This window comes from Haliotis rubra, unplaced genomic scaffold (assembly GCF_003918875.1).
Source record: "Haliotis rubra isolate DU_JTF1 unplaced genomic scaffold, ASM391887v1 Scf75, whole genome shotgun sequence".
In the NCBI taxonomy this organism is placed as follows: Eukaryota; Metazoa; Mollusca; class Gastropoda; order Lepetellida; family Haliotidae; genus Haliotis; species Haliotis rubra.
In genome coordinates, this window is record NW_025767468.1 from 2,341,896 (window position 1) to 2,354,197 (window position 12,302).

At 41.1% G+C, this 12,302-nt stretch overlaps 1 protein-coding gene across 1 annotated transcript in view; it reads right to left on the minus strand.

Moving 5' to 3' along the window:
- The window catches only part of LOC124260087 (receptor-type tyrosine-protein phosphatase T-like), a 205,708-nt gene that overhangs the window by 11,731 nt on the left and 181,675 nt on the right, over nucleotides 1–12,302 (minus strand). The window contains 4 exon segments of the mRNA XM_046694336.1: nucleotides 3,696–3,830; nucleotides 4,632–4,705; nucleotides 6,208–6,307; nucleotides 10,114–10,263. Of these exon segments, the coding sequence (XP_046550292.1) occupies nucleotides 3,696–3,830; nucleotides 4,632–4,705; nucleotides 6,208–6,307; nucleotides 10,114–10,263 (459 nt within the window).

The following is a 12,302-nucleotide window of genomic DNA, read 5'->3' on the forward strand; positions in this document are numbered from 1 at the left end:
GTGTATACACGTCGCTCTACTTGTGCAATAATCTTGAACGCATTGTTAAACCCCATCACATCCACCCACACATATTACAACATCTTCTACAAGAACGACTACCACTGCAAATCCAACAATTATCCCCCAGTTATTACAACATTGCCCTTCTACTCCAACAACTGCATGTTCACGTGTAGTTGTCAAAGAATACACACGGAATCATTATTCAAGCCTGAAATGTTAATTAAGTGAAGGAGAGACCAATTTATCAGTTTCTTAAAACCAGCTCAGGCGTAACAGAAAGATGATAAACGAAAAGCTTAATTGGATATTTTAGCGCCTATCGATTCATTTCAATTAACCAAGATTTTTTTCACCAAGACATGCTCAACTCCAGAAGGCCGGACAAGAAATATCAATAAACGGAAACTTGAAACGCAAAAAGCACATCTCATTTTTTAAAATCCAATACCTTAATTCATTTAACAGCTGTTTGATATCTGGATAAATGTACTTGAACTAAACGCGTGTCTAACCCGAATATTGAAGTCCATATTATCAGCTAATGTGAAATGTTTGTCAATGGACACTACGGCTCCTGTCTGGTCTGTTGAGATTGGTCTTAGTCACCATACTTAAAGAAACGCAAATTTACAATGAAAAGCCCCTCGCAACAGGCTGAATCAGAGATAGTAAAAATCTCAACCTTTAACAACTCCCGTGATCGGCAAAATAAACTGAAAAAATTCCTGACTCATCCTGAGCCTAAATTTCAAACAACTGTAGAGTAATTTGACCTCGTCTAACGTATTACAGAATAAAGTGCTTGAGAAAAAGGCATATTTATAGACTGCGTCCGACGATTGAAGTCATTATAATAACATGAATATCTTAGTGTAATTAAAGCGGAGTGGTTGATAACCCTTTGCGGGGATAAGAGCCAGACAAACGAGCAGAAATACCCCCTGCAACCTCAGACTCATCTGTAAAATTTCTAGAATAAAACATGCAATATCAATGCCAACTCTCAGAATTTCTTCAAACATAACCTTGTCCACTTTACAGATCGATCAAAATACCAGGCAATATTTCATACTTGCTGAGCTTTTTGTGTTTGTTCTACGTCCGGATGTCGTAGTTACGCTTAATTAATATCCTGCATTTGCGCGCTTATAATCAATAAAGACGGAGGTAGACGGCACCCTTGTCGGAGGACCCAATGCAGATTGATATGTCGAGTTATTGTGTACAGAATGACGAGCAGATGGCATGAATCAGCAGGGTTTTACACCACTTATTGGTGTATAGTGAGTGAGTGAGTTTGGTCTTACGCCGCTTTTAGCAATATTCCAGCAATAATACGGCGGGGGACACCAACAATGGGCTTCATAAATTGTACCCATGTGGGGAATCGAACCCGTGTCTTCGGTGTGACGAGCGAACGCTTTAACCACTAGGCTACCCCACCATCTCGTATTGGTGTATAAGAGCTGATATATATCTTTAGTGAAAGATTATATACTTAGGAATGGTGCATTAATTTGAAATAAATACGATCATGAGAGATGCACCGTGTGTCTTCTGCTGAATGTTGTTAAGCGTCGCTGACATCAGTATTCCACCTATTTCATTAGTTGGGAGTACTGATCTTCCCAAGAAGATCCGGGTTAGAATTGATCTTCAGTCACCCATGCTTGACGTAAGAGGCGACTAACGGGATCGGTAGATCAGACTCGCTGACTTGGTAGTCACATGTCATTGTATACCAGTTGAGCAGATCCATGTTCATACTGTTGATCACGGGATTGTGTGGTCCAGACTGATTATTTACAGACAACCGCTATATAGCTGGAATATTGCTGAGTGCGGCGTTAAACAACAAACAAATAATGAATCATTCGAGTTAGGCAAAAACATACGTAAGTCGCCTCTTACAATGATAGGTTGCTGAAGATCAATTCTAACCCGGATCTTCACGGGTAAAAGCAAGACTGACTAACCACAGAATCGAGGAGCACAACCACAGTGTTAGCCAGATCAATCCTCAATTTCACAGATCTGCCATTTTGACCACTCAATTGCGTATCCAATCCACAATATAGTTCAAACCTCACGTCTCTATGATCAAGAAAAACCTAATTACATAGATCTGTCATTGTGACCACTCGGTTTCGCATCCAATCCACAATATTGGCTCCTTGAGACCTTTATGCCCTCTAACATGTTGACACAGTTTATTTATGGAAGGAATATTTTGTTTGTAAAGCCATTTTTTGTTTCGTAAAGGATAAAAATCACACATGACTCGAATGAACATGATTTCCTTTGAAATATACTATATCCCTAATGGCCAAACTGTACCAGATCAGAAACTTTCCTTCTGTATTCGTTAAGGTCAAGTAGAAGCAAAACTTTTTAAACGTTTGTTTGCATGAAAGTTCCATCATGGAAATTATGTGAGGAAAAATCAATTATCAGTCGTGCGGAATATTCGATATAAAATGAACAATCACTGGTCAAAGATCGTCCTTGATATGATTCAGAAACACGAAAAGGTTAAATAATCATCTTCTTCCAAGAAAAGTCATGTTTTTTTATATTTCCAAAGTATTCAAAATTCTTTCGTGAAAGACTTTGTGAGGTGAGATGAGGTGAAATTGGGTTTATCGTCGTACTTGAGAATATTTCGCTCATATGACGACGTGCATGCGTGTGTATGTGTATGTGCGGCTGCTTGTACTAGCCCAGACTGAAGCTGGTTTTATAGTGCTAGCCCACTGAGATACCATGCCGCAGTGAAGCATGAATACCCCACTCAGACACATTATACTGACTCCGAGCCGACCAGTCCTTGCTGTACCCATTAATGCCGAGCGCCAGGCAGGGACCAACATACCATATTTTAACGTCTTTTGGTATGACGCGGTTGGGGATCGAACCCACGACCTTCCGCTCTCCGGGCGGACGTTCTAACCACTACACCACTTTGACGGTCAAAGACTTTGTTGGACTGTGTATGACATGAGTGAGTGAGTGAGTATAGTTTTACGCCGCTTTTAGCAATATTCCAGCCATATCACGGCGGGGGACACCAGAAATTGGCTTCACACACTGTACCCATGTGAGGAATCGAACCCGGGTCTTTGGCGTGGCCAGCTTTAAACGCTTTAACCACTAGGCTACATTACCGGGAGATGACTTCATTTTACACAGCTTTTAGCAATATTCCAGCAATATCACACCAGATATGGGACCGTGAGATGAATTGTCAAAGGACGCCCTTTTTCGTTTCCTATAACAGCTTCATTTGTCTAACGTTTTGTTGTCTTTGATGCAAATAAATGCGAACAAGGAAAAAATCAGTGATTGATGACTCAGTCATTAATACAGAGGTATTCATACCTTGAAGTCAGTGCAGCCAACCAATCCCCTATTTAGTCGCCTTTATAGAAAATAGTCATGACGACGGTTTCATTTCAAATAACAGTGATACGCACATCCTGGTGCAGCAACCACACACGGAGTGGATGAAGGAATGAATGATTGCAGAGTTGCGTCCCTTATGCGTGCCAGGACCTAGTTATAATTCGAGACTCGTCCTGATTATGTGTCTAGGTTTGTCGGCACCATACCTTATCGTTGTTGGTTTCACAAAAGAGCAAACAAGTTGAAGAGATTGAACCCGATCACTAAGAGTTACCGTATCTACATACCTCGTCCTTGTCGTCGATCTCGTTCAGCATGACGATGCAGAAGGAGTGATGGTCGTACACCAGCCGCCAGAAGTCTGCCACAGTGTTTGGGAGGGGCATCTGGGTCGCGATGTAGGCGTCCTTCTGACGGTAGCCCTGAAACAGTGAGTGAGTTTAGTTTTATGCCGCTTTTAGCAATAGGCACGTGCGGCCCTTGAAATGGTTCTCCACAGCATTAAAGAAATAATTCCAGTTTTAAACAGTGTATGAGCATTGCTGGTCAAGGACAGTTTTGCAGAGGTAACTATCAGTTTGGAGTTCGAGCCTGCGTTTAGGGATGGGGCATAACAAGGGGACTGATAGATGTATACTTATTCAGTTGCATATATGTGCATGTTAACTTTATTTGTTTTACATCGCAGTCACCAAAGTCGCATAGCTGCTTTTTGGCAATCGAGTCTGGACCAGACAATCGGGTGATGTGATGAGCAAACAAAGTTCCCTGCCCACCGGGTATGATGTCATGCAATCCACAGTCACAGAGCCTGACTATCTAATCCACTGAGCCGCATCTTACAGTCGTAGGTGACTGGGGACTGGATGTGGAAGCAAAATACAGTATCTCCCAACACCCCTTTAAGATCACTGAAACGTCTACCCGGTATGGGAGAAATAAGTTGTTGTGAGGCTTGGGTGAAGTTTGGTTGGGTTGGTTTGTTGTTTAACTCTGCACTCAGCAATATTCCAGCTATATGTAAATAATCCAGTCTGGACCAGACAATCCAGTGATCAACAGCATGAGCATCGATCTACGCAATTGGGATACGATGACATGTGTCAACCAAGTCAGCGAGCCTTACTCGCAACACCGAGGGTTGCTGAAGACCAATTCTAACCCGGATCATCACGGGTACTGGGGATGAAGCTGTGAAGTTGGATCGTCATAGTTTTACTCACGTTGATGTAGACAGCGTTGATGTAGTCGTTGCTGCCATCACATGGCGTCATCAAGTAAGGTCGACACCGATTGGCTGAAACAGAACATGAATCTCGATCAAGCTCATGTATTCGTACAGAAGACACTTTCTGGACAACCCTTTCTGGACACTGCTTAACATCAATTGTACCATGGTGTCGATAGAGATGTTTGGCGATGACTATACATGGGAAATATTTCTACTGAATGAAACTATAACCATACTTTGATGACTCCCACAACCAAACAATGATGTACAATTCGCATTTATCAAAATTTGGATGAAGGAAACGCCCATCAAGTCATCAGAATTATCACTTTTCTTGGGAGGGTGAGTATAGTTTCACTCATTCTATTCACTCTATTCTGCTAATGGCGAACAGGAAGTAATCGTATGTAGGGAATCGAACCCGTGACTTCGGCGTGAGGTTGGGACGATTTAACCAGTAGTTCATCCGATTGCCGATCAAGCTGATTAAGAAAGTGCGTCTGATTTTTTCTGATGATACATGCATGAACGTTGTCTTATGAGGAACAAATCTGGCATTAATAGTAACTATCATGTTAATATTATGCTAATATCGATGTATTGCCATCGTGCTAAAGGCGAACGTGACGTATACATATATACGATCATTAATTCCAAGATCTGTAAAAGATGGACTGAGTGAACGAGTGAGTGTGGTTGTACAGCGCATTAGGCAATATCCAAAGTAAATTCATGGCACAATGGAAAAAGGCTTCACACGTGGTACCCATGTGGTAGGGGTGGGTATTGCAGAGAATTTTCATATTGCGATATATTGCGATGCGGAAGCATATATTGCGATATGTATTGCAATATATTGCAAGGATTATTTTTTAACAAAAATACTTATAATCGAGTTAATGCTGGATTATAAAGCAAAAACGCAACAAAATCACTATAATTGATTAACCTTTCATAAAAACTTTTAATCATGACAAAATAAAAATGTAAGTAACATTTGGCACTAATGAAACAGGGAAAAGAACAATTAAAAAAACGGAAATATCCGAAGATTTCCGAGTGTTACGAAGTTTTCCGAATGCATGTCAAAATACCGGTTTTCGATCAACGTATCGCAATACGTATCGTTTTCATGTCTGAACCGGTAAATACCGGTAAACCGGTTATATTGCGCAGCCCTACCATGTGGGGATTCGAACTCTGGCATTCGACGAGAGATTCCTTTAACCACAAGCCTGCACCATTTCCCGTTTACAGAGATTTCATAAACCTAAACAAACGATCATGAACACTCTCCATAAGACACACCTCTGAGAGCCATTGTGTACGTTCACCACAAGCAGGGGCGCTGGGGTAGCCTCGTGGTTAAAGAGTTCAATCGTCACGCCGAAGACCCGGGTTCGATTCCCCACATGGGTACAGTGTGTGAAGCCCATTTTTCTGGTGTCCCTCGCCGTGATATTGCTGGAATATTGCTAAAACCGGCGTAAATCCCAACTGACTCACTCGCTCTCTGTCAGCTTAAAGATCTGCAAACATCACTCACCACAAACAATACTGATATTTACCTGGTGTTATGTTCTTGCACCTGTTTTTGAATATATTTTCAGGCCGCAATGCTGTCGTGGTTTCATCACGTTCTATCGTCGTCGACAGTAGTTTCAAAATCTGAAAACAGCAGTGGCATAAAATAAGTTATGATGACCTTTCTGTAAATTATTATTATTATAGGATATTTATATAGCGCACATATCCACGCACTTGTGCATGCTCAAGGCGCTGGTATTTTTCCCTCGATCATTGGATGTCAATCTCAACGGCACATCGCATTATCAATCTCAACTCACTGGGGAGTATACAACTCGTGTAGCCACTAGGCGCACCGAGTTATTGTGGCTTTCTCATCCTAACGAGGTACCCATTCACAGCTGGGTGTACTGGGACACATAGTCACAGTACTTTGTCCATGTTCACTGCACGTTGCTGTACCCGCAACTAGGTGTTTGCACGTATTCATGTGGCCACCATCTGGCCAAATACCAACGGAGTCTGCATACAAAGTTGACTCCAAGGTTTTACACCCGGTCACAGGTGGGCTCGATCCCGACACCTCAACCTCGCTGGATCACTAGCCTGGCGCCTTAGCCAGCTCGCCCCATGAAACGGTCTTCATAAAAAAATATGTCCTTTGGCAATAATTTATTTGGAATCAAAATCAATAAAAGTCTTGTCATATTTCACTCAAGCAATCGACCCGCTGGGATCACATTCCTCTTTATTCATAGAAGGAAAGGTCTTCATTCCGCAAAAAACATAAAGATAATGTCGCAAGAAGTATTCCTTACAGCCAAAAACAAAATGTGGCTTTATTTTACTCCTTACAGCCATAAACACAATGTCTCTTGATTTATTTATCACACAAAACCCATAAACAGAATGAGACTTTGTTATATTCCTTGCAATCATAAACACACCATTGCTTGATTTAATTCCTTGTATGTAAAACATGTAAAGGCTTCACTACAAGGACTGATCGATCTCTACAGACTGTAACTGTTACAATACAATGTAGCGTAGCGATGTTGGTGTAGGCACTGGACATAAGAAACAATTGCCACAATGGGATGGACATGATCTGTGCATTATACAGTTCAATCACTTCCTGACACAACTCAGCCAATAATTTGCACCAACAAATTAAACCAAGAACACATCTTGAATCTTTGACAATGACAAACAGCTGGGTTTTGTCAATAGAACCAGGGTTAAAAAGATATCTCTTCAAATTGCTATTGTAGAATTGGCTCGCTGAGCACACAGAATATTGGAAACTCTTCGAAAAAAGATGATGTTCGAGTGCCACTACGGGCAGATGTATCGTACTTGATCCGACATCTTGGCGACTAAAGAATCTTTTTCCTGGCTTCGACTCATATTAGGAATTGTGTATCTTGTCTCAAAGCACTGTCCATAGCGGCTGTAGATAACGCAACGGTTTGTACACATGTGAGAAGTGACAAACATCTGAGGTCCATTCCGTTTCAATCCGTTATCTTTTATTGGCTAGTTAAACAACAACAGCGCTGTAAAAGGTGATACGAAAGAGTGAGTAAGTGACTGAAGGATTACGCCGCTTTTAGCAATATTCCAGCAACATCACGTCGGGGACACCAGAAATGACGAGCCGATGGTATGAATCAGCCTGGTTTTACACCATTTATTTAGTTCGATGCTCATACTGTTGATCACTGGATTGTCTGGTCCAGGCTCGACTAAATACAGACCGCCGCCATATAGCTGGAATATTGCTGAGTGCGGCGTAAAACTAAACTCACTTACTCACTAATGAAGATCAGCTCTAACCCGGATCTTCACGGGGCGACACATGAGTATGTGTGTGCGTGCTTGCATATGTATGTATTTTTTCCACATAGCTAAACCTGAAAAATGCTCATGTAAAGAAAGTAAAGGTGACACATGTTTCCCCATTTGGACCGACGCGTTTTCATACTTATCCAGTATCCTCCACACTGAAAGAGACCAAATGGATACCGATATCCTTCAAATGCTACCAGTTCACCATTTTAAGAATGTAAAACATCCACACTTGAAACGACCGAGACCTACCTAAATGTGACACTTCATCTACTCTGTGCCCATCAAAACGTACATCAGAGAGACTGAATTAAATCTAACGAGTTCTACGCATGACAGTTATATATTCACACGTACTCTGTGTCTTCCAAAACAGGAATCTATCAGGCGCTGTACTCCTAAAGAATCATTTCTGAAACCTGTTCCTGTCCAATTTTGTAAAACATATTTCCCCTGAGGTAACAAAGATGGCACTTGGCGACTGGTTTCATGAACAGGTTACAGTACTCATTTGTGCGCTGATGCCATACCTTAGGCATTTATTGTCTGGGAAACGGACTTAAGTCAGAACCTGGTCTTTGTATATTTGGCTTTGCAGACAACCGTTCCAAAACGGAAGTGACTTTTAAGTACCAGAAAATGGATACCCTTATATAACTGCCCAACATCTTTTCAAGGCCGGTTCTTGCATTTGAGCCAAGGCGATCGGGTTCTGTATGAACTTTCAGAAGCAACCAAACTATCTAGTACATGCAGTAATATAATATTGTTGGCTTTTCGTTAAAAACATAAAAACGAACTTCAAAACACTGTGTTGACAGGGCAACGTGACCGATGTGGCATCATGTCTTTTTGTTTGGATATTCACATTTCTCTTTAACAAATACAATCCTGTTTTCAATCCGTTCCATGCACTTCCGAATGTAATAACTGTAACTGAATTTCAAGTCGACATGAACAGTTCAAGAAATATTAAGTCGATTATAACTTGATCCTCGATGGCTTTGTTGAAGCCATATCAAGCTTATTAAACTCGAGCTACGGATTGCCTTCGTTTTTTCACAGTTTTAATATGTAAAAAGTTGGTAAAACTGCCATCATTACGTTGACGATATTAAGTTTTCAATATCACTCACATGAGTTATTAAATCAGCTTAACTTATGTTTAATACAATATCGCGATGCATTCTGGCTTCGGTGAGTGAGTGCATTTTGTATATAGTCGAAGTCACTCATATAGTGGACCTGTTTCTGTGGATGGTGATAAAGAAGGCAAACCAGAGAGTTAAAGCATGAGTGATAAATATGTACAATAATAGGTCCCGTAAGTCTCGCGAGGCCCTACTTCCGGTAATAGATTTCCGGTGACATCCATGTATTCAAGAACCAGTTCTGGTTCCAAATTGCGCGGCCGCAAAGTATGACTTCACTGGACTGGACACAGTGTACTACTACGCTTGGCTACACAGCTGTTGGCAGGTATACACGTGATATTCATGCAACATAGCCCAAGTCTTCTGAGTCAGACAGTAGTATGATTAGTCAGAACATGCCCCTTGTAACAGTGCTATCGCCATTGCCGTAAAACGTTGTTTGGCGCCGGAAGTACTTAAGTCTCGCAAAGTGCCGAGACCTACTTACGGGCCCTATACGTCACACAGCCTGGCCGTTCCATCCTTGTCATGTCTGCCAGTCAGCCCATTTGCTTCAAAGTTCATGGGGTTTGTCAGACGTAACAACAGGCATGGGTGATTGAACTCTTAGCTGTGATGGTGGCGACAGTTTAGGCGGAGTTTTAGGTCAGGGTTTGGTTTGAGGCGTGGGGCTTAATATTCCGTATGGGTGGAAGCATGTGTAAAGGAGAGAGTGACTTCAGTTTTACGCCGCTTTTAGCAATATTCCAGCAACATCACGGCGGGGGACACCACAAATGGGCTTCACACATTGTGCCCATATGGGAAATCGAACCCGGGTCATCGGCGTGACAAGCTAACGCTTTAACCACTAGGCTACCTCATCGCCAATGTGAAAAGGGGTCAACAGAGATGTAGGGGCTGTGGTTTGGTTTTGGGACGGAAAACACCAGCGTATCAGCTTACCTCAAACTGTTCCTCAATCTTGGTCTTGCCTATCTCAGAGTCGAACTGACACATGTCGGAATAGCTTTCAACGTAGTTGTGGCTGGTGACTGTTGTGTCGCCGCAGATAAGTGCCTCCAGCAGACAGTCGTACACGAAGATGTACTGTTCCTGTAAACGCAAAGGCAGATGCTTAGTGAATGTCAAAACAACAAACAAAACCAAAATACATATTAAATGAATATAATAACAAAAAGTTAAAACCAAACTGAATGGAGTCTGGGATCCACTGAAAAGGTGAGTAACGTTAAAACTTATCATAAAACGTGTTTTCGAATCGATCGACTTGTAAAGGTGAAACAAGAAAAACTGACAACAATTTCAAAGCTATGTTTATTTAACTTCTGTAACACTGCGAAAACCAGACAGACGTAAAATGTACAAAAAGACGTCATTTACTGCATCTCTCGACATAAACTAAGTCTTCAAATACTATAACTGACATCAGTTGAAAACATATCTTAAAAGCTCCCGCCCGTTTCTTTTTCCAACCTACTAAACATTTGTAAAAAATAAACGAAAATGAATTGAAATTGGATTTTCTATTTTTTTCGACCTACCGACGTGAATATTCGTGCTAACTATATAGAAACAGTCTGCCCTTAACGCTATTCTGAACAGTCACTCGGTAAAACATCGGTGTGTGAGTTTAACGAGTGAAAAACCACGAAAGATAACACATGACATTCCAGAGAGGATTAAAACCAACGACCAGCGAATCATGGCATAACTAAGGGACGCAACTCTGTACAGCGAGTTGTGTCGCCATGCGTAAATGGGTACAGAAAGAAAGTCAAAAGAAATAAAAAATATTACTGTCGCCGGTATGAATAACATTTATTGAATGTTTCCCTGGTTATATAATATTTATGAACTTAGAGGCTGACAAGTTTATTTTTCTAACCGCCATGGATTATTCATATAAGCAAAATGTCAGTGGTAACCATTAAAACCCTGGAATAGTTTTCGAGCAGTTGACACTGGCTCGGAGCCAAAAGAAACAGGAAGATCGACCACTGTTTCTCGAATAGGTACAACTCTGTAAATGATGAAAACAGAAATATCGCAAATTGCTTTTTCTTGAAAGGAACACAGGGTCACATGAGACATCTAGACTTAATAGAGCTAACAGCCCCGTGGCTTATCAAAGTTCTCAAACTTTCTTCCAAAGAAAAGAAAATGAAATTAGCATCTAAATAAGCCCGACCGTCAAAGCAATGAAATTCGCTGTCAGACTAACAGTATCTCCTTTAAACTGAGATAATATCAATCATTGCATGCTAACATGGATATTTTTGTGACTCCATCGAAGACATAATCGTTGCTTTGGCCAAGTGAAAGTGATGCTTTGACTGTGCAGTTGTCAACGTTCCGATAAGATGCCAAGAAGTAATTGAATTTCGTCTGAAAAGGGTCATGACTCAAGAAATCAATTCCTACAAGTCTCTTCGACAACATTCGTTACTGAGTGTGATATAAGTCAAAGATTTTACAAGATTGGACAATTCAGTAAAAAGGTCATCGGAGACTGTCTCTGATGGAACCATTTTCAGGAATGAGTCTCTCGGGAGGACGTATAGTTTGCACTCAGAGCACCTTGGTCCGTTGTCCTGGTGCTGTATTCATGGTGCAGTAACTTCACATCGATGTCATTTCTCGAAATGAGTACTCAAGTTCCCTCTTATATTGCACTGACGCCAACTTCAGTCTGTTTTAGTCATACTTAATTAACACTTTCTAAACGTAGCCAAATCTTTATGTCACAGAGACAAGTCTGACAGTCATTAAAAAGTAATGAAATAATTAGTAATTTAATTGGTAATTAAATTGTACCCAATACAGTGCCTTACGCTCATACACACACAAACGCACGCGCACGTACGCATACATACAGACACCATTTGATATTACCAAGCCGACAGTGACATGAATTTGGATCTGTATGAAAACAGAGTTAAGAAGTATACGCGGAATCTTCTTCATGCAGATTTCTTCATGCGCCTTTTCCACGTCTGTAGATATGCTCAAGACGCAACAAACAGATTAAATGAGTCTATGACATTTATACAGGAATATGTACACGTCCAAACAGAGTTCCTAATAATACATTGAAAACAGGTATGTTTTGAGTCCTGACTTGACTGTTGCAA